Source organism: Pleurodeles waltl, chromosome 3_1 (assembly GCF_031143425.1).
Source record: "Pleurodeles waltl isolate 20211129_DDA chromosome 3_1, aPleWal1.hap1.20221129, whole genome shotgun sequence".
NCBI classification, from domain to species: domain Eukaryota; kingdom Metazoa; phylum Chordata; class Amphibia; order Caudata; family Salamandridae; genus Pleurodeles; species Pleurodeles waltl.
Window position 1 is genome coordinate 426304129 of NC_090440.1, and position 23511 is coordinate 426327639.

The 23511-nt window shown below is 46.8% G+C and overlaps 1 protein-coding gene across 4 annotated transcripts in view; it reads left to right on the forward strand.

The window, feature by feature from the left end:
• The window catches only part of FANCI (FA complementation group I), a 714639-nt gene that overhangs the window by 207762 nt on the left and 483366 nt on the right, over nucleotides 1–23511 (forward strand). For all 4 annotated transcript variants that reach the window (XM_069222692.1, XM_069222696.1, XM_069222693.1 and 1 more), the window contains exon 18: nucleotides 2666–2788. In XM_069222692.1, coding sequence (XP_069078793.1) covers nucleotides 2666–2788 — 123 coding nt within the window. The remainder of the gene's footprint in view (nucleotides 1–2665; nucleotides 2789–23511) is intronic.

Sequence of the window (23511 nt, forward strand, 5' to 3'; positions counted from 1 at the left end):
CTGCCTGCTCGTGCCAAGCTACCAAGGGGATGAGCGGGGGTTAGCTGAGGGTGATTCTCCTTTACCCTGACTAGAGTGAGGGTCCTTGCTTGGACAGGGGGTAACCTGATTGCCAACCAAAGACTCCATTTCTAACACCGGATGTTTGCTTTGAGGAATGGGCAGCGTAAGTCACTACGGTGCCTTGCTATTCAAAACTATTTCTTGTGCTGAACTGGTGAAATGTTCGCAATATGAGAGGATGTTGTCATTGAGTGATCAGGGTTTTGTGATCGCTCTGTGCACTGCAGGGGTCAAACCTCTCCACCATTTCCCCCTTTAACCTATGTCTGCTCAGGACCATACATTTGAACAGAATATCTAAGAATGAACAACCCAGTGCAGTAACCTGCTAAGTGGACTATGAACATAAGAAATATCATAAAGGGACCTGCACCGGTGCTCAAAGCAGCAAGCTTACTGATAACCATAAACTGCGTGCCTGTCTCTCACACTTGTTCACCCATCACACTGTTCAACGATGTGTCCCATAACATTTTAACCACACCTCGGTGGTCCTCACAGATGACTCGAAAACACTTTGTCTCACAGGACCAAAACAAAGAGCCCACTTCCAACCACACATACTGCATGGTTTTAGCATGCTATCCATGTAGGCAAGCTTTCCAGCGCCCCTTGTAAGGCTAGTTACCTCTATATAAATGTTGCAATATAATGCAAGTGAGTGAGCTATATTTCTTTTTTTGTAGGAGTGCTGTACATGAACACTGGATGCTAATTACTGATAGAGAAATAAGTATGATTCAACGTATTGCAAACAGTATGCAGTGCAGGGTTGCTAGAATTTTTGTTGCATACATTAGCTCAACAAATTAGCTGTTGAGGCTTTGAAGAGGAAAATGTGAATGTTTGGATAGGGAACTCCTTTCATCTCTTTCTCACAGATCTTCCTTGTTGTTTGTTTTTGACGTCAACCGAAGAAGATAACTACTGACCTCCCTTTGCCTTTCATGCATACAACCCAGGTGTGTTGCAGTTAGCGCCTTATGATTTAGTATGTGGCAGGAAGTACTAGGACCTAAGAATGTCTTTTGGATGTGGCCAGCTGGATGCGTTCACATTCTTTGAAGTTGAACGCAGAAAAAAATGGAAGTCCTGTTGTTTGGAGGGGCAGACAAAGCCTGGAATGACACCTGGTGGCCTTCCTCCCTGGGGCTGCTCTGTTGTCTACAAGAGCGCCAAGCATTTGGGAGTCCTATTAGATGACTCTTTCTATGCAGGGGCAGGTAAACTCGGTGCGCAGAAGGTGTTTTTGTCTGTTTTGGCATGCTGAGGAAGCTTTTCAGATGGATCCCTCTAGCCTGGCGTACGACAGTCACTCAAGCGCTCATTCTGAGATGGCTGACTACCTTTTGAGTAGGTTGCAGCCCATTCAGAATGAAGTTGCTAGACTATTCCCAGACAGTCCCAGAAGGAGTTCAGCATCAGCCTGCCTCAATCAGTTGCACTGGCTCCCAGTACAGAAGAGAGCCAGGTTTAAAATACTTTGCCATGAGCACTAGGCACTCCACGAGGCAGGGCCTGCTGTTTTACATGGCAAGGTGAGCTTCTACAAGCCAAAAGAGTGTTGTGTTCTTCCCAGCAGGCCCTGATTCGTAGTACTCGATTTAGGAAAGCCAGGGTGGGTGGTTGCGCTTTTGGCCATTTAGCCACACTTAATTGAAATTCCCTTCCTTTAGATATGTCTCATGGAGGATCTTTTTGTGTTTCATAAACATTTGACAACTTGGTTGTATCCTCTTTAAAGAGCTTTTATCTGCAGAGCTTCCTTGCTCGGCTCTAGTGCTGGTATGTCCCCTTAGGGATGATGTTTCCGCTTTATAAATAGACGAAATAACATATTTAAAAAATGCTTAACGGCACCCTTCAGCTTGTGTTACCAGTTTTATCTAAAGACTTTGTAATGGGTTGCCTTCACTATTGTAACATCATATGACACTTGTCTTCCCAATAAACCAACGGAGAAACAAAGATTGCAGTATTATGTCTCACATTCAGAAAGCAAGACCATGCAAAACCAGTTTTGAAAGCTCTCCCTTGGCTATTGGTGGAATCAAAAATTAAATTCATAGTTTTATCCACATTGCATATTGGGCTAAAGGTCTTTCATATTTAAGAAAAACTGACCTCTCCTAACAACCCGAGTAGAGATATTGATATAGCGAACACATGGAATAAGATGCCTGGGAGCTAACCAGAGCTCTACAACAAACTGAATCTTTTTCTTATGTAAGAACCCACACATCTGTGCTTCAGAAAAGTCCTGAAATCGAAACTGCTCATTTTGCCCTTTGACTAAGTACTAACTATATTCATAATCTTAGCATGTTACCATACTGTTATGAATCTACTAAATACATTTAAGAAGATGGCGTTTCAGAATGAGGTTATTTCATATCATCTAAGAGCTAAATTAATTTAAAATTGAGAGATTGTCTTGGTAACGTCACCCTTCGTCAAAATGTATGTGAGTAATTTAATTACCAATCATTAATGACTTCCGTTCCCAACCTTTCTGACCTATAATTGACAAAGATGACACTTTCTTTTATTCGACTTTCTTATTAACCGGTTTTTAATTTTTTATGTTTCCTCCTTCTCTCAGGTGCAGGTCGATGTTCACATGAGATACAACTCTGCTGCTAATGAGGCCTTCTGTTTGGAAATTTTGGGCAGTTTGAGGCGATGCCTCAGTCAACAGGCTGATGTCAGATTTATGCTTTATGAGGTACAGCTGCGTATTTCACCACTAACATATTTACCTCTAGGCTCCTTAACAGTGGTATTTTGTGCACTAATAGCACCTAAACATGGTATTCCTCTCTAGTGTGGGTGCATGTCCATATATGTATATGTGTGTGTGTGTGTCTGTGTGTGTGTGTGTATATATAAAATAGCACCTAAACATGGTATTCCTCTCTAGTGTGGGTGCATGTCCATATATGTATATATGTGTGTGTCTGTGTGTGTCTGTCTGTATGTATGTATGTATGTATCTATATATATATATATATATATATATATATATATATATATATATATATATATATATATATATTTCTCCTCTTTGAATGTCCCCCAGGCGCTAGACTGGATCTAGAATTTTTGTTGTAGTGTTCACAATGGCTGTTTTGTGGTGCTGTATGACTCCATACTACCCTGATAGTGACAGATTGGAGGGACTACCCTTTCCTGTCTCGCATGACATGTGTATGTAGTAGTGTGTTTGGAGGGACTGGCCTCTCCAGTAAGACCCCTCTCTTGGATGATGGGTCTGCTTAGTACGGTGTGAGGAGAGGGAGAGATCGACCTCTTCCCTCGATCTCTTTCCTATTAAAGTTGTGCATAATAGAGTGTGTGCCTGGACTGCTCTGTCTTTCCACACCTTTCTTAGGTAATGGGAGTCCATAGTTAGGTCTTTACATGGACTGCCCTCTCATTCCAGACCTATGTGTTAGATGACAGGTTTGCGTAGTTGGGTGTATGGAAAGAAGACTGCCTGTCCATTAACTCCTCTCCTTCAGATGACTGATGAACCTATTAGAGTGTGTACAATGAGTGACCACTTGTGTCAGACCTCTCTCACATGATGGGTGTGTGTATTAGGTTGTGTACATGGAATGGGCTCTCCTATCAGACCTCTCTCTCAGATGACATGTGCGTAGTAGAATGTCTGGGTGGATTGGCTTTTCCTTTCAGACCTCTGTCTCGGATGACAAATGTGCATAGTAGGGTGTTTGGAGGGAGACTGGCCTCTGAGAGCTTTCTCTCAGCCTGCTTGCTGATAGAAGTTCTTTCTTTCTGTGCCTTCCAATGTGTGTCCCGAACTCAGCTCTTGACTTTGCCCTTTCTTTTGACCACCCTGAAAAATTTCCACTGTGTTTTACAGAAAAATGTTCCCATAAAAAATGGCAGAATTCAATCTATGCATGCTTTCAACTACATGAAACGGATGTCAGTCATGGAGCCCCATGAGGTGTGCCATGCACAGATAAGACTTGATGAATGTGCTCTTACACACCTGTAGGTTATTCAAGAGCAAGAGGCTTTCTTCTGTCAGCAAACACAAAAAAAGTTGTGGCCTTCGCACTGATCGCGGGCCAAGTCATGGGCCTGGACATGAAACTTTTTGAATGACTGCTGCACTTCCTGCTTGAAGTCCTCAGATAAGTCAAAGCGCAAGCTTAAAAAATTGAAGTGGAAACACAGCCCCTTTGACTCCAACAGGAATGCATGAGGGTGTCAAGATGTCACTCACTCCTTTGAGGAAACCGTCCTTAGAGCCTGCTCCTCAATTTGTTCCTGATGCGACCCAAGTTTCCTGGGCCTTTGTTGACCCCTTAGCAGATCGAGAACCTAAATGAGGCCAAGCTGCAAATTTTCAGTATGCTTCCGGTTTCCTCCGGCTTGCCTTCAGGCCTCCAGAACTGTAGGGGCCTCCATTTGGGTTACCGCTGGCTAGTCTCTCCCAGCACCATCTGTCCCCTCAGGTACCCCTACCTGGCCCATACTGACTCCAGAACAGGCTTTAACTCTTTCCTCAAGATCCCAACACCGGCACCATTGAATGAGCTGGTGCCAACGGTCATGTCAGAACCTGAGAACACATTGCCTGAAGTTTGAACGATTTCACACTATTAGATTTCAAAAGTGCAACATGTTGTCTAACACCCTGCTACTAATCCTGTGCCTCTACCATGTGGCAACTATTAGCATGGCTCTATTATTTCTTTAGATCTGAATCTGATCCTGTGCCAGAGCAGGGAACATCCAAAGTTGTTGATGATGATGGGGACCAGGGTGGCTTGCTGCCGCTCTCATTACATGGTGTTGTCTGATAACTTGATTTGCAAACTGCCAGTGGAGTTGATACCTCTCCAGAGACTTGAATTGTCACATGGCCACCGATGTAAGAAAGTGCTTTGTTTGTTGGGTGTTTTGAAGGGCAGTTGAGGTACTATAAATAAAGCTGTTCTTCATTAAGACTAAAGCATATATTGACAGAAATTCAAAAGCTTGGGCCAGCAACAGTTGAGCCACTGTTTCCATTTAATGATGCTCCCACAGATATTCTAATTCCTACCTAATCAAAACCATGGCCCAGATTTATAAAAACATTTGCGTCAGGGTTGCTTTACTTTTGTTGTGCAGCCCAGCGCAAAGTCAATTTTGGAATTTACTAAACCATACAAAGTCGATTTAAGTGGTTTAGTACATAGAAAATAGCCCCTGAATGCCTTCCTATGGAATGACAAAATCAGAATGTTCAAATTTACTTAAATCTTATCTGCTGTGGACCTGGGAGATTCAATGGCATTCTTGGACTGTATTTTTATATACATGTCCTGCATTCCCACAAGTGTTACCTGTGGTTTAAGGTGGGCCAGGAGCATTTTCACTTTTCGTTAACTCCCCTTTGGCCTCACCAGTGCCCCTGAAGTGTTTTTTTAAGGTGATGGTAGTGGTTGCTTCCCATCTTTGGTGGTCAGGGATCTCATAACTTGATGATTGGCTGCTGAAGGCAGGCCTGTTGCAGTCAGTCATGAACTACCTCTGGACACAATCAGAACTACTGACATTTTTGGGGTTTACTTGAAACATGCCAAAGTCCCACCTGATTCCATCACAGAGGTTTCCATTAATTGGGGTTAGCATTGAGACAGTGAAGTCTTTTCCTCTAGCAACAAGTCCAGGACATTTGGGTTGTGATCCTTATGTTTCAGGCTCGATGTGGTACTCTGAGGGTGGCTGTGAGGCATCTTTGCTTCTTAGACTAGTGCATCCTCTTTGTCAGCTGCTGCAGGGGACGAACCCTGCAGTGGAACCTGAACTCTCAGTTGGCCTTGCACCGATGCCTCTTTCTGATTCCATCCAGGTCTCAAGAGAGATAACTCAATATGTGCAGTGGCGCTTGCCCGATCAGAATTTGTCCTGTAACCCCCACTCAGAACTGACAGTAGTGACAGATACATCACTTCTCTATTATGGGGTTCACAAGGGGGGAGGTGGAAAACAGTTGACTATTCCACACATCAACATACTGGAGCTACAGGCCATTTGTCTGTTCCTCATGTCCTTCCTACAGTCCCACCAAGGGACGGCTGATGCAGTTGTCAGAGACAACCTCACTGCCATGTGATACTGCAGCAAGCAGGGCAGAATGGGGACCTGGGTCCTCAGTTTGACATCTCTGGAGGTGCTAGAGTGCTAGGGTAGAAGTTACATAATGGTACCAGCTACCTAATGGGGTTCCTGAATGCTAATATGGTCTAATTAAGAATATGTCATTTAGCAGATCACTAGTGGCATGTAAATTCAGAGGTGATGCAAGGCATCTTTCGCCAGTTGGGGGGGACCCTCACAAGATCTTTTCACCAGTGTTAAACACAGAGTGTCAACAGTTTTGTACCTTGAGTTTCACCAAAAACACTCATTTGGAAACGTGTTGCATCTGGAATGGAACAAGACTGTTGTACACCTTGCCGCCACTACTTCTGCTACCTCAAGTTCTAAATAAGATCAAGAATAACACTGCAAAAGACATGCTGGTTTGGGCTAGGAGAGTGTGCTGAGCATGAACATCTGTCCTCCCATCAGGCTACCACTTGGGAAAACCTATTTTCTCATCAGCAGGGAAAGGGTCCTCCACCTCGACCTACGCAACTTACATCTGCATGCCTGGAAATTGAGTGGTGGCAATTAACTTCTTTCGATCTGCTGCCTGAGGTGGTAGATGTCACCCTTGCTACCCAACTCCCCTCCATGAAGTCCATTTATGCTGGGAATTGGTACACATTTGTAGGCTGGTGTGGTGCTCAGGCCACTGATCCCTAACAGGTGCAACTGTTGAACGTTGTTTTGTTTTTGTGTTCATCTAGGCAAGGCCTTGCAGTGTGCAATGTAAAAGATTGTTTGTCTGCCCTTTAGGCTTTTTTGCATGTGCCGGACTAACTATCCTTGTTCAGTTCACTTGCTTTCAGATTTTTTTTTGATAACCAATTTTATTGTTTTGTATATAAACCACTTCACATTTACATATTATACCACTGGTACTCAAGAATTTCAATAACCACAAGTTACTTAGGTTCCATCTGCAAACATATCTCCTGCATATCGTTCCTACTAAATCAAGGCCAGACCTCTGTCTCACCCTCTTGGGCTGGGTCTTCTTCCAGCCCTGTACCGTCCAGCCATTTGAACCAAATCTTAGTGTTCTTCCGCGGGCAACCCCGCGCCACATAAATCCATCTGAACACACCAGTCAACTCCTTGCCTCCATCTTGAAAGTGCAGGAGAAATGGGAGGCTTCCAGTGTGCAGCAATGTCTGTTTTGGCTACTCATATCTCTGTATTCAATAACTTCTTGCCCGCTGTTGTCCCTCCCATTTCTTCGTCTACCCCTAGCAAAACAACAAGAGGCGAAAGATCCAGGGTCTGACCCATTACTTCGAATGATTCGGATTGTATTGCTCTGCAGAAATGTTGTGTGATCGGGAAAACCCATGTCATGTGAAAGAAATCGCTGGGGTGTGTGAGCAGCGTGGGCATTTTGAATTGGGCCAGAAGCCCATTCAGAACAGTCTGTCAGGGGTGAATTAAGAGCAAGCAATGTAAGTAGCCCATTTAAATAAGTCGCAGTCTGGTGGAGATGGTGATCGTTCTGGGAGCCAGTAAGGCGTCCCGCAATTCCTCGACCTCAAGAGGATCAAGCCACGTCTTCCATCTAGATCTGAGAATGTGTAGCTCTGCATCTGCGTTCAATAGGATTGAGCAATATATCTTTGATAGTCCCCCTTTGCCTATGGCCCCATCATCACTTTGGCCTCCACGGGGCTGAATTTGGGTAGGGGGGTGTCGGGAGGAACGTGGACCTTCAATGCGTGAAATTGTGTTGCGGACAGGGAGAAGGTCATTTGAAGTGCTTGATATGTCATCATGTTTGAGCCAGACCACATGTCTCCAACCAGGGAGATCACTATAGAGTCCCACTATGAGAAGCCCTTGTATTAGGTCACATCCCTCAGCCATGTCCCATGCCATAAAGGAGTGTGTTGGGTGATTTTCCCCACCACCATGTGTTTTGCAACGCTGCCCTCCAACTGTGAAACAACACCCTGTGACCTCTGGGATATTATTTGAGATGAGGCCCCTATATAGCAGTTCCATTACACTGGAAAACCCCATGAAGGTGAGTTCTAGTCTGTATGTGAAGTCGGACCATCCTCCTGTGAGGCAGTCATTAATGACTAGGTTCTGGGAAGCCAGATAATAATAATGAGTTAGATAGACTGAGCCCCCATTCGTATGTGTGACGTTGACAGGTGCTCAGAACCAGACGTAGTCTGCTTCCATGCCACAAAAAGGTACCAGAAAGTGCATCCCCTGAAACCAGTGTTTCGTCACGTTAAGAGGGAAGTTTTGAAATAAATATAAGAAGCGCGGTAGTAGCATCATTTTAAAGAGTGCTATGTGCCCCATTACATTTAATGGTAACAACTGCCATCTTTTTAAGGTCTGCCTTGACCCTGCAAACCAAGTGGGTGGGGGGGGGGGGTTGCATTTAGGTACCAAGTCATGGATGGGTCAAGGTCCATGGTGATACCTAAATACCGAAAGCTGAGGCGTTGGATTGGGATATTGGATTGTCAGTATATAGCCTCGCGGTTACCAGTCGAAGGCACCAGAAGGAACTTTGCCGGGTTGATGATCAGGCTCGAGGCTTCCGTGATTATTTGTAACGGACGGAGGAATTGGGGACCGCTGTCTGCCGGGTTTGAAAGGTACAGCAGGATATCATCAGCGTATAGCGCTAAGCGGTCTTCATGTCCCGCCCCCATCCCGTTACCTGGGCGCTGCACCGCACAAACTGCGCCAGAGGTTCTATTGCCAATGCCAATAGGATAGGAGATAATGGGCAACTCTGGCGGGTGCTTCTAGTGATGGGGAAGGCCTGGGAGACCACCCTGTTGATCTGTACCCGTGCTACAGACACAGCGTAGAGCAACCGTATCATACGCCTGAACCGAGGGCCTACGCCCATCCTCTCTAAAACGCTTAACATGTACTCCCAGTCCACCACATTGAATGCCTTTTTGAAGTCAAGCAGAACTAGGGATAGAGGGCCTGAAATCTTGTGGCGATGAGCTAGTACCACGTATAGTCGTTGCAGGCAATGCCTGGTGCTTTGGGCAGGCATAAAGCTGCATTGATCGGGATGGATCAGGGTCCCTATAACTCTCCAGGACAGTGGCATAAAATGTTATCTCTCCATTGATAAGAGAGATGGGGTGATACACGGCAGAGGAAGTGAATGGGGGTTGGGTCTTGGGTAGAACCACTATGGTCGCCTGATCAAGGTCATGCAGGAAGGTGCCCTTTTCAATCGCCTCCTCATATAGGTCGAGCAAATGGTACCATTGGCATCTGCTACTTTCGGTGTGATGTCTTAATCGTGGAACATTGGCGAGCCAGTACAACAGTTTGATGTTTTTGTCTCCTCAGCCAAAGATCCGTGCCTGGGAGGAGCGCCAATTTTGTTTTGCCTCCTCTGATTGGGCTCTGATTTCACCGTGCACTAAGGCTAGGGTCCTGGCACTTTCAGATTGGTTAGTGGAATGTAGTTGTGCTTTGAGGTGAATGGTGCAGGCCTCCAACTGGGTCAAGTGATCCTGTCGAGCCCTTTCTTTGCACCTGAGGAGTGCCTTGGCATGACCTCTCACTGTGGCCTTACAAGGTGCCCTTAGAGTCCTTTTGGAGGTCACTGAACCAGTGTTGTTTGTGAAGTAGGTTTTGAGTTCTTGCCTAATATCTTGAATATAGACTTTGTCCTGTAAGTGCCAGGTGTTAAGGCGCCACATGGGGCTTCTCGTGGTGTCTGGGGAGCCAATGGTGAGCAGCAGAGGGGCATGATCCGAGATCCCTGGGGCTAATATGTGTATTTGATTGACTGTCAGTAGATCTGTGGCTAGCATACAGATTGTGTCTATACGTGAGTGTGCATGGTAGACACCTGAGGTGTTAGTGTATTGCAGTGTCCTGGGATGCCAGGTCCTCCATACTTCACAAAGACCCAGGCTCTCCATCCAGCCACGTAGTAAGGCTGATCTGGAGCGACGCACGGTTGACGGGAAACCAGTGGAATCCCACTCAGGTTCAATAATGGCATGTAGGTAACCTCCAGTGAGAGTGAGGCTAGCGGGGAACTGAGATATGGTCTCTGAGAATGCGGTGAGGAAGGCTTCAGGCGCCATGTGAGGGGCGTTAATGTTTAAAAAATTTATTGGTCTGCCCTCGTCCACTCCCGTTAAGGCTAGATATCGGCATCGGGGGCTGGCCTGGGAGTGGTGCACCACCAGTGGAAAGGAACGTCAAATGAGTATAGCTACTCTTCAGGCCCCGCGTGTAAATCTGGCGCGGTATACTCAGTCAAAACCGTAACGTGCCAGAAATGGGCAAGAAGTTCCCATCAAGGGGGTGTCCTGGAGTAGTAAGATGAAGAGAATGAATTTCTGTGCCTATTGAAGGACTGCTGAATGTTTAGTTTGGTCTAATAGGCTGTTTATATTCCAAGATAATAGTACGTATGATGCCATGATGGGAGTGGTGGCCTAAATATGTGTAGGAGCAGTACTGATGTGGTAGCATAGGGAAATTTGGAACACGACTGTCGTGCATACAGAGGTGGGTATGTGTGTGATACCTTGGGCATTGTGGTATTGTGACCATGTGGCAACCTACAAAAAACATAGTTTAGCCAAGAACTGCAAAATTCTGTGTTAGCAAAACAGTAACAAACCTCATAATTCCCCCAACTGCCCCCTCCCCATTCTTCCCCCTTTGAAGCATCTGTCACCCTTGAACTTATGCCCCGATATGAACTCAAAAAGGGAACAAGTGACATGGAGTGGTCTACCCTTCCTTGTTTTAGGATCAACGATCCAACTTTTGTGGCAGCCAGAAAGTGTATGAGAATTACTCTCCCGAGTGGGAGTGCCAATTCGTGTTGTGTTGCTTGTGATGGGGTGTTCTAGTGGACCTAGGGAGGAGAAAGTTTCCTACTTAGCCGATCTTGGGTATCTTTCTGTTGATCGTCCTGATAGTTGGAAACTGCTCGCACTGCTGTGTGGTGGTGGTGGGGGTGCTGAGGAGCCCGTGCTTGGCGACCAAGACCCTCAATGTGCTCGCGTTTTTCCTTTTCAGGATCTCGTTCAAGCTTGTTCGAATCAGTCATTAGTTGCGCCTCTGCCTGTAGCTTGTCGAGGCAAGTTCAGGCAGTGGTAGGTAAGAGAAGTGTGGCCTGCTCCGTGAAGCCACCTCTCCTCAGTTAGCCATTCCCAGGCGGCCTCCAGAGTCTCAAAGAAATGCGCATAGCCTTCGTATATCACTTTAAGTCGGTCTGCAAACAACAGCATGTAGGATATATGTAGGGCTCATAATTTCAGTTTCACTGGCGCGTCGGTGCAGCGGTGGGCCTGGACCTAGTGAGTATAGACTGGGAAAATAAGGAACCTGCGGAGGACAGGATGTCGGACCGCAGCCCATTTCTAGATGCAGCGGGCGTTGCTTTTCCTTAAATGTTCAGCCTTGCAGCATCCCAGGCTGGCTCACCCCCAATCCTTTGCAGTCGGGTACCAGGGCACCCCGTGCCGCGGTCTCGGATTCAGGTCTGGTTCGTTGCAATAGGCTGGCCTGTAGCAATTTGCCTGTCCAGCATCTCAGGGGCTGGACTTCTACAATGGAGGGATCCTCAGGACTGCTCAGCCCTTGATGTTTGTTTGGGCTGAGTTTGCGTGCCCTCTCTTGGGGCGCCAAAGGCTTCATCCGCCCTCTCTCAGTGGCGGCCTTGGGCTGCCCTTTCTGTATCTCAAGTTCTTAGACCTGGCCTTGGTCTTCTGGGCCGCTGCACTCCCCGTCACTCTCTTTGTCACCAGGGGTGCCGGCTTGGGTAGTGGTAGGCTTAGGGGTCCCGTGGGCCGTGGTCTTATGGGGCGGGCCCTTCTGGTCCAGCTGTAAGGGGGATACTGCTGTCTTTGTGTCCCTCCCCCTAGGGGGCCCCTTACCTTTGGTTTGGTAACGGGGGCTGCAGCCGAATGCGGAGGGCGGGATGGGCTGGCCCCAGGTGTCTCTTTCTTCAAACTCCCGGACCCTCAGCTTCCCAAACTTGCACACCTCTAGGTCCGTGCGGCTGGCCGGGGCTCAGGGCATCCCCTCTCATCAGGCCGTAGCGACTCTTGGCATGGCCCGGTCCGCAATCAGGTAGTCCGGGCTGCATTCCGTCTCTGGATGTCTAGGGCTCTCACCACCAGCCCCCAACCGCTGCTGCAAGCCTGTCTCACTCTGAAGCCCAGCCACACGGACAAGGCTGTAGTCACGGTGCACGGCCACCATATTGAGCTTCAGTGCTCTGCTCATTGTCTTCCCTGCACTCTGCTCTGTAAACCACCCCCAGTGGGTGTTCTGAAGTAACCCAGTGTAGGAGACTCTGAACAACCTATTGGGTTTCTGCTGGAAGCTGAATGTTGGTGTGGATTATGGCTGATGAGGAGAGGTCCGGAGCACTCTGGGTGTGATCGCCATCTTGACGCCCCAAACCACACCCCTTGTTTTCAGATTTATTAAAAGGTTTGATGCACATTATCCTCCCATGCTATTTGTGATGCCACTTAGAGGCCTCTACTTGATCTTGATATTCCTCATGTGTACAATTTTTGATCATATGAATAGCTGCCTCATTGTGAATACTTCAGCTTGTCGTGTGAATGGACTGTATGCACTTTCAGTGCAACCTACCTAAACCACATGTTCGATGGCATCTGTCGCTGTAGATACGCATGTTCTGCAATAGCTCGCCATCTCGTGTTGGGCCGGAGTGTTACAAGTTGTTTTTCTTCGAAGAAGTCTTTCGAGTCACGGGACCGAGTGACTCCTCCTTTTGTCTCCATTGCGCATGGGCGTCGACTCCATCTTCGATTGTTTTTTTTCCGCCATCGGGTGCGGACGTGTTCCTGTCGCTCCGAGTTTCGGAACAGAAAATTAGCTAATTTCTGAAGATTTTCGTCGGTATTGTTGCGTTCGGGATCGGCGTACTTAGATTCCACACCGCATCGAAGATCGAAGAGCTCCGGTGCCCTTCGGGGTAGTTTTTCGATCCTCCGTCGGGGCCTGGTCGGCCCGACCGCGTGCTGAAGAACGCCGATGGAACGGACCCCGTTCCGTTTCTGCCCCAAATGCCACAATAAATACCCCTACACAGACCAACACTTGGTCTGCAACCTGTGCCTGTCACCTGAGCACAGCGAAGACACCTGCGAGGCCTGTCGTGCGTTCCGGTCCCGAAAAACACTCCGAGACCGTCGAGCCAGAAGACTTCAAATGGCGTCCGCACCAACAGCCCAACGGGAGTTCGAGGAACAGGAAGAAGAAGGTACCTTCTCGATCCAAGACTCAGACTCCGAAGGATTCGACGATACACAAACCGTGAGTAAGACGTCGAAAACCACACAAAGAAACATTTACAAGGCCCAGGGGACGCCACTGCCACCAGGCCATGGCTCGACCCATAAATTCGGTGACCGACCGTCGGCACCGAAAAAGGCCCAAACAGTGCCGAGATCGTCCGACTCCGGTCGAGACACCGGCACGCAGCCTTCTCGGGACCGAGAAAGTGATGGAGATAAGCCTCGACACCGAGATGCCGGTGTGGACACGGCTCGACGCCGAGACAGCGGCACCGAAACAGATCGACGCCGAGAGGTTTCGGCCCCGAAAAGGAAAAAAGTCACCTCGGAGCCGAAAAAACACGCAGACAAAGTTTCGATGCCGAAACAAACTGCAAGCGACCCAGCTTCAGGCTCTTATACAGAAGAGCACTCGCTAACCTCCCAAATGCAAAAGCATAGGTTTGAGGAAGAGCTACAAGCAACTGATGTGGACCATACGCAAAAGCGTATCTTCATTCAGCAGGGGACAGGAAAAATAAGCACCCTTCCCCCCATTAGGAGAAAGAGAAGGTTGGAGTTCCAGACGGAACAAGCACCACAACCAAAAGTGGTGAAAAGAGTTACACCACCACCCTCTCCTCCGCCCGTGATTAACGTTTCACCAGCACAAACTCCATCACACTCCCCAGCTCACACCACCATGAGCCAGGGTGACCAAGATCAGGACGCGTGGGACCTATACGACGCCCCAGTGTCAGATAACAGCCCGGAGGCATACCCTACAAAGCCATCTCCACCAGAAGACAGCACCGCGTACTCTCAGGTGGTGGCTAGAGCAGCACAATTTCACAACGTAAGCCTCCACTCAGAACAGGTCGAGGATGATTTCTTGTTCAACACACTCTCCTCCACCCACAGCTCATACCAAAGCCTGCCTATGCTCCCTGGTATGCTCCGGCACGCAAAAGACATATTTAAGGAGCCGGTCAAAAGTAGGGCAATCACACCAAGGGTGGAAAAAAAGTATAAGCCGCCTCCTACGGACCCGGTTTTCATCACTACACAGCTGCCACCAGACTCTGTTGTTGTAGGAGCAGCTAGGAAAAGGGCCAACTCTCACACATCTGGAGATGCACCACCCCCAGATAAAGAAAGCCGCAAGTTCGATGCAGCTGGTAAAAGAGTCGCAGCACAAGCTGCAAACCAGTGGCGCATCGCGAACTCCCAGGCACTACTTGCGCGCTATGACAGAGCCCACTGGGACGAGATGCAACATCTCATTGAACATCTGCCCAAGGACTTCCAAAATAGGGCAAAACAAGTGGTTGAGGAGGGACAGACCATCTCCAACAACCAGATACGTTCCTCCATGGACGCTGCAGATACAGCTGCACGGACAATTAATACATCTGTAACTATCAGAAGGCATGCATGGCTCCGAACGTCTGGATTTAAACCAGAGATTCAACAAGCAGTTCTCAATATGCCTTTTAATGAAAAAGAACTGTTCGGTCCAGAAGTGGACACAGCGATTGAGAAACTCAAAAAAGATACGGACACTGCCAAAGCCATGGGCGCACTCTACTCCCCGCAGAGCAGAGGGAATTACAGCACATTCCGTAAAACGCCCTTTCGAGGGGGGTTTCGGGGTCAAAGCACACAAGCCAGCACCTCACAAGCAACACCGTCCACTTACCAGGGACAGTATAGAGGAGGTTTTCGGGGACAATATAGAGGAGGGCAATTCCCTAGAAATAGAGGGAGATTTCAAAGCCCCAAAACCCCTACTACTAAACAATGACTCACATGTCACTCACCCCCTCCACACAACACCAGTGGGGGGAAGAATAGGTCATTATTACAAAGCATGGGAGGAAATCACTACAGACACTTGGGTTCTAGCAATTATCCAACATGGTTATTGCATAGAATTTCTACAATTCCCTCCAAACATACCACCAAAAGCACAAAATTTAACAACACACCATTCCAATCTCCTGGAGATAGAAGTGCAGGCACTATTGCAAAAGAATGCAATCGAATTAGTGCCAAACACACAAATAAACACAGGAGTTTACTCACTGTACTTTCTGATACCAAAGAAGGACAAAACGCTGAGACCAATCCTAGACCTCAGAGTAGTGAACACTTTCATCAAATCAGACCACTTCCACATGGTCACACTACAAGAAGTGTTGCCATTGCTAAAACTACACGACTACATGGCAACTTTAGACCTCAAGGATGCTTATTTCCATATACCAATACATCCATCGCACAGGAAATACCTAAGGTTTGTATTCAAAGGAATACATTACCAATTCAAGGTACTGCCTTTCGGATTAACAACAGCACCAAGAGTCTTTACCAAATGTCTAGCGGTAGTCGCTGCACACATAAGAAGGCAGCAAATACATGTGTTCCCATATTTGGACGACTGGCTAATCAAGGCCCATTCGTTCATACAGTGCTCAAATCACACAAATCAGATCATACAAACCCTCTTCAAACTCGGGTTCACCGTCAACTTTACAAAATCCAACATTCTGCCGCGCAAGGTACAACAATACCTAGGAGCCATAATAGACACATCAAAGGGAGTAGCCACTCCAAGTCCACAAAGAATTCTAAATTTCAACACCATCATACAACGCATGTATCCAACACAAAAGATACAGGCAAAGATGGTATTGCAACTCCTAGGCATGATGTCATCATGCATAGCCATTGTCCCAAACGCAAGACTGCACATGAGGCCCTTACAACAATGCCTAGCATCACAGTGGTCTCAAGCACAGGGTCACCTTCTAGATCTGGTGTTAATAGACCGCCAAACTTACCTCTCGCTTCTGTGGTGGAACAACATAAATTTAAACAAGGGGCGGCCTTTCCAAGACCCAGTGCCACAATACGTAATAACAACAGATGCTTCCATGACAGGGTGGGGAGCACACCTCGATCAACACAGCATACAAGGACAATGGAACGTACATCAAACAAAACTGCATATCAATCACCTAGAACTTCTAGCAGTTTTTCAAGCACTAAAAGCTTTCCAACCAATAATAGTTCACAAATACATTCTCGTCAAAACAGACAACATGACAACAATGTATTATCTAAACAAGCAGGGAGGGACGCACTCCACGCAGTTAAGCCTGCTAGCACAGAAAATTTGGCATTGGGCAATTCACAACCAAATTCGCCTAATTGCACAGTTTATACCAGGGATCCAAAATCAACTCGCAGACAATCTCTCTCGAGATCACCAACAGGTCCACGAATGGGAAATTCACCCCCAAATTCTGAACACTTATTTCAAACTCTGGGGAACACCTCAGATAGACTTGTTTGCGACAAGGGAGAACGCAAAATGCCAAAACTTCGCATCCAGATACCCACACAAACAATCCCAAGGCAATGCCCTATGGATGAACTGGTCAGGGATATTTGCTTACGCTTTTCCTCCTCTCCCTCTCCTTCCTTACCTGGTAAACAAACTCAGTCAAAGCAAACTCAAACTCATATTGATAGCACCAACTTGGGCAAGGCAACCCTGGTACACAACGCTGCTAGACCTATCAGTGGTACCCTGCATCAAATTGCCCAACAGGCCAGATCTGTTGACACAGCACAACCAAAAGATCAGACACCCAGATCCAGCATCGCTGAATCTAGCAATCTGGCTCCTGAAATCCTAGAATTCGGGCACTTACAACTTACCCAAGAATGTATGGAAGTCATAAAACAAGCCAGAAGGCCATCCACCAGGCACTGCTATGCAAGTAAATGGAAGAGGTTTGTTTGCTACTGCCATATTAATCAAATACAACCATTACACACAACTCCAGAACATGTAGTGGGTTACTTGCTTCACTTACAAAAATCTAACCTAGCTTTCTCTTCCATTAAGATTCACCTTGCAGCAATATCTGCATACTTGCAGACTACCTATTCAACTTCCCTATATAAGATACCAGTCATTAAAGCATTCATGGAGGGCCTTAGGAGAATTATACCACCAAGAACACTACCTGTTCCTTCATGGAACCTAAATGTTGTCCTAACTAGACTTATGGGTCCACCTTTTGAACCCATGCACTCCTGCGAAATACAGTTCCTAACCTGGAAGGTGGCATTTCTTATCGCCATTACTTCCCTAAGAAGAGTAAGCGAGATTCAGGCGTTTACAATACAGGAACCTTTTATACAACTACACAAAAATAAAGTCGTCCTAAGGACCAATCCTAAATTTTTGCCAAAGGTTATTTCACCGTTCCATCTAAATCAAACAGTGGAACTTCCAGTGTTCTTTCCACAGCCAGATACCGTAGCTGAAAGGGCACTACATACATTAGATGTCAAAAGAGCATTGATGTATTACATTGACAGAACAAAAAACATCAGAAAGACTAAACAACTCTTTATTGCCTTTCAAAAACCTCACGCAGGAAACACAATTTCAAAACAAGGTATAGCCAGATGGATAGTTAAATGCATCCAAATCTGCTACCTTAAAGCTAAACGACAGCTGCCCATTACACCAAGGGCACACTCAACCAGAAAGAAAGGTGCTACCATGGCCTTTCTAGGAAACATCCCAATGCAAGAAATATGTAAGGCAGCCACATGGTCTACGCCTCACACATTCACCAAGCACTACTGTGTAGACGTGTTATCCGCACAACAAGCCACAGTAGGTCAAGCCGTATTAAGGACATTATTTCAGACTACTTCCACTCCTACACGCTGATCCACCGCTTTTTGGGGAAATAACTGCTTACTAGTCTATGCAGAACATGCGTATCTACAGCGACAGATGCCATCGAACTGAAAATGTCACTTACCCAGTGTACATCTGTTCGTGGCATCAGTCGCAGTAGATTCGCATGTGCCCACCCGCCTCCCCGGGAGCCTGTAGCAGTTTGGAAGTTACCTTCAATTATTTATATATGTATCATCTCAACCTTAAATAGGTGCATACTTAGTCACTCCATTGCATGGGCACTATTACTACAATTCAACTCCTACCTCACCCTCTGCGGGGAAAAACAATCGAAGATGGAGTCGACGCCCATGCGCAATGGAGACAAAAGGAGGAGTCACTCGGTCCCGTGACTCGAAAGACTTCTTCGAAGAAAAACAACTTGTAACACTCCGGCCCAACACCAGATGGCGAGCTATTGCAGAACATGCGAATCTACTGCGACTGATGCCACGAACAGATGTACACTGGGTAAGTGACATTTTCATTTTGGCTGAACAAACTGGTTCTGAGGACTTGGGCTGCATTCTTTCCAAAAGTTGTGACTCCTTTACACATTGGGCAGTGGAACGCTCAACCACTTGTCTTTGTTCTCCCTCGTACCTTGAAAGATGAGGAGAGGCTTCATAGGTTGGACCACAAAAGGACTTTCGGATTTTCCATAGACTGTACTAAGGACCATTGAGTGGGCAATCAACTTTTTGTGGGGTTGTCCAAGCAAAGATAGAGAAGACTGTGCATAAGAGGAGCTTTTTGAGGGGGTAGCTTTACGTTCTGCGACCTTTTTGAGGTAGTAGTTCAAATTTGTGTGATGCTTTGGCCAAGAAGCAGCCCCTGAAAGGTCTGATATTTCATTTCACCAGGGCCAAAGCCACTACCACTGCATTGGGGTGGGAGGTGCTGTTCTTGATATCTACCAGGCTGTAACATGGGCATTGCTGTATTAGGTTATGAAGCACTACTGCCTTTGACAGCCAGATGCGACTGGAAGAACCCTTTACCTCCTCTGTTCTGCTAGATTTTTGGTCTGAGCCCACTCCACGGACCCTTCTCCTAAGAGAGGTACTGCTTTCATATCTATTCTAAGGTGAGGCATCTGTGGGTAGAAGTATCCATCAGAAGAACACATTGCTTACCTTTGAGAAAACTTTAGTGGTTACTGTAACTTCAGTTATCACTTCTCTCCCACCTCTTTGTTCATTGGAGTAGCCTCTTTTCATATCTAAAAATGTCCCAATTTAATACTCAGCGCACTGTTACCAATACTTCTTTATGCATCTTGTCTGAAAGTGAGAAAGGGAAAGGACAAAATTGATGTCAGTGTGCCAGGTTGTTGGTTATATGCAACTTTGTTCCGTAACTTCCGGACAGTATGGTACTATTGGGGAGCCACCCAATGCCACCTAGCGGCATGCTGGAACACTGCTACTCTAATCCACCCTGGCACCTGGGGAATATTCTAAGTGAGGAATCTGTGGTTAGTAGAGTATCCACCAGAAAGAGTGTTACCAAAGGGAAGTAACTTTTTCATAAGTGTGTGTGTGTGTGTGTGTGTGTGTTGCCTAACAGCCATGCACACCATCCAGAAGGCTCACACAAAATACAGTGCTCATGCCATCTGAAAAAGTTATAATATAAGCTTACATATAAAATTACATAACTTGTTATGTACCACATAGAAAGGGATGCCTATGGATGTAGGACCATTTATTGGGCTAAGTATGCATTATTATATATAATTAGATTTTCCTTTTAGGTGTTGTTAATTGATATAAATATTGTGAGATCATGAGAATTGGATTTGGTGTGCAAGATATGGGTTTGCATGGCTGTTGTGTAAGTATGTGTTGAAGCGGGGTCACAAATTATTTTGTTGGATAATATCTTTGGTGCTTTATCATGTATTAACATTTAATTTGGTAGACCTTAGCATGTTTACTTTACCCTTAGTATATGGAGTTTCATGCAAATCCGGCCACCACAGTTTCTGGGCAGGTGAGGGTACAAAAAAGTGTTCATTTGCTATCCTGCTGCAGACGTCCAACCCCTGTTACACACAGCATTCAAAAATGGATAGCAAGGGTTGGACCGTAAGACCTCACCTGTAGTTTGGCTAGATATTTTATTCACAGACCCTATGGTACCAAGTTTGCAAACCAAACTTTAGTACCACAGACTCAAAATGGACAGTAAAAGCTATTTTTCTCTTCCTTTTTTTTTCTTCACAGTGAAGGCTTTTTTTTTTTTTAAATGCAGATCTATGAAAAGTCTGCTAACATTAGTTTGAGGACTGTCTGTGTGATAACAATCTAACAATCTCTATCTTTAACCTTTTCAGGCCCACTGATACACTATTGTAAAGCTAATTTCTTGAACATTACTGAACAGGTTTTCTTCAAACCAAGTAATGTCATTATCTTGAGTAACAGTCTACTTTCATACCAAGATTGCTATAATTCCCCCAGAGTTTCTTAGCAGAAAGCAAAGCTTTCTATGAGAGTTCAAAACAGAAACTGCTGCTTATTTGACCACCCCATTAAATGTGCTTCTCTTGATGGGTTTGCATGAAATTCAAAATATCACAAGTAAACTAAACATAATAGTTGTTTGCCCTGTGTTGTTCAGATCTGTAAAACTGCACCAAAGTTATTAGTAAATGAATGATTTTTTGACCTCACGCCACACTCTGCCCCACCCCTCCTTTTAACTTTGCCCTCCGTTCTAACATCTGTATGAAGGCTGAGATACCTGTTTTTGGATTTACATGCTAAGAGCCAGCCAAATTTCATGCAGATTCATTACTGACCACCAAGGTTATTGCCACCTGACATTGATTTCCACTGTACCTCCCACTCCTTAATAGATCTGAACCAAACCACTCCCTCAGAAGATTAAATATGCTGAACATGTGTTAAATTTCAAGTGGATTTGTCAAATGATCCCTTTGTTATTAGGATAGGAATACATTTTTGATGACACTTTTAAATGTGCTTCCCTTGTCCGATCAGTGGGTTTGCACTTTTGTCGAGCTCACTGAGTAAAAAAGGACAGAAACCATAGAGGGATGACACATTGTGGGGTAGGACGACTCTACTCTACAGAGTACTGAAAGGAATTTTCTGTCCTAAAAGTATTAAAACCTTGCTTTGTAAAAATTACATTTTATATCTGATAGAAACTTCTAGTTGCAGATACCTTACCTTTGAATTTCCCCAGGTGTCAAACTGGATCCGGAGAATTTTTCTTCGAGCAGCACCCTTGCACACCATTAGGTGGCGTCGGTTGACTCTGCGGGCATCGTTGGCGACGTGATGACGTCACGGTCGTATTATGGCTCCACCCCGGCAGGCTGACGCCAGTTCTTTTCTTTTCGCGTCAGCCTACGCGCAGATCCAGAGAGGAGCTACCTCACTCATTTTTTTAAAAACGTTGACATTTTGTCGAATTCGTTTTTGACGAGTTTTGATGCGTCGAGGGATGTCCCATAAGACTGGATTTAAGCCCTGCATAATGTCAGTGACGCATTTGCACCTCGTGTGCCTTTGGTGTTTGGAGCAGGACCATGACCCGAAGTCGTGCTCCGAGTGTCGGGCCATGAACCTGAAAGCTTTGAGGGAGCGGACCCTGAACCTCATGGTGGCCCCACACTCGACTCCACGTCGTTCCCTGTCCCGTTCGAGAGGAAGGTCAGGAGACCACTTGCGAAGTCACCACCATTCTTCGTCGTCCAAGTCATCTGGACATTCAGCTAAGAAGAAGAAGGTGAAACGTTCTTCGACTTCGCCCCGTCGCTCGCACGACGCTCTAGGCCTCCTTCTTTGGAGCCTCAGTCTGGGTCCGCTCCTCGTCTCCCTGAATTTCCGGGAGCCAGGGCTACACTTGCCCATCCTAAGGAGTTCTATGAGGTCATATTTGGGCAGCCCAACCCATCCTCGGTGCCTTCGGGCCCAGGGGAGTCTGTGAGGGCCCGCTCGAATTCGAAGTCGGCCACTTTGGTCCGACTCCGGATCCGCTTCCGGATCCGTCACGATGTTGGTCATGCCAATGCGACCATTCCTGGCATCGAGTCAGACGGTGACGCTCCTGGCGCCGATTGGGCCCACAATCAACGTCGACCCTATACTCATTGGAGCCGCAATGACGTTGCTCAACACCAATTCCATTTTCCATGGGTCCTGCTGTGCCAAGGGTTGATCCTGAAACCTATTACTATGGGTATGGATACGGGGATAGTGTAGAGGGGTCGCTTGACCCTTTAGAAGACCAACTTGAACCTGAACTGGACTGGGTACAGGATTTGGGTGATGCCAGAGGGTTGGACACCTCCCCTGACATTGGCATGTTCTCTAACCATACCATGGCTACGGAGAAAGGAGCGTCTTATTCTATGGTGGTGAGAAGGGCGGCTGAAGTTTTGAACCTCAAGCTTCCATCTGTGGAGGTCAAGCCTAACCTCCTGACCGAAAGTGCTTCAGCCTGGGGCTTCCAATTCAGAGCCCTTTCTTCCCTTCAACGAAGCACTTACGGACATCCTACTGGGGACCTGGTCCAAACCCAGCACAGGGGCTACTGTGAATAGGACGATTGCCCGCCGCCATCGGCCTGCGCCGAATGACTAAAATTTCCTTACCCAACACCCTATGCCTGAGAGCCTTGTCATCCAGACTTCTTCATCATCTGGCGCATTCCCTACCGCTCCCCCGGACAGGGAATCAAAAAGACTAGACAACTTAGGGAAGAAGATGTTTTCTTCTGCCAGTCTAGTGCTGCTGTCCGTGAACACCGCACGCCTTTTGTGCCGCTATTCCTCTACTCTCTGGGATACGGTCGTGCAAGTGCTGCCCTAAGTTCCGGAAGAAGCCCTGAACGTTCTCTCCCAAGCCATGACAGATGGGAGAGACGCAGCCAAGTTTATGATCCGTTGTGGACTGGATACAACCAACTCACTAGGCAGATCGGTTGCATTGACAGTGGCACAGAGACGCCACACCTGGTTGAGGACGTCTGGCTTTTCGGAGGATGTCCAGCAATCTTTGATGGACATGCCCTTTGATGGCACTCGTCTCTTCGGAGACAAGGCGGACTCATCGCTCGAGCTCTTTAAGCATTCCGGGGCTACGGCTTGGTCCCTTGGCCTCGCAGCTGCTCCTCGCCCCCCTCAGTCTGCCTCCCGCTTCTTTCGTGGCTATGGAAGGAGCACCCAACCGTGTCCATTTCCACCGGGCCGCTGACCCGCGCATGCTGCAC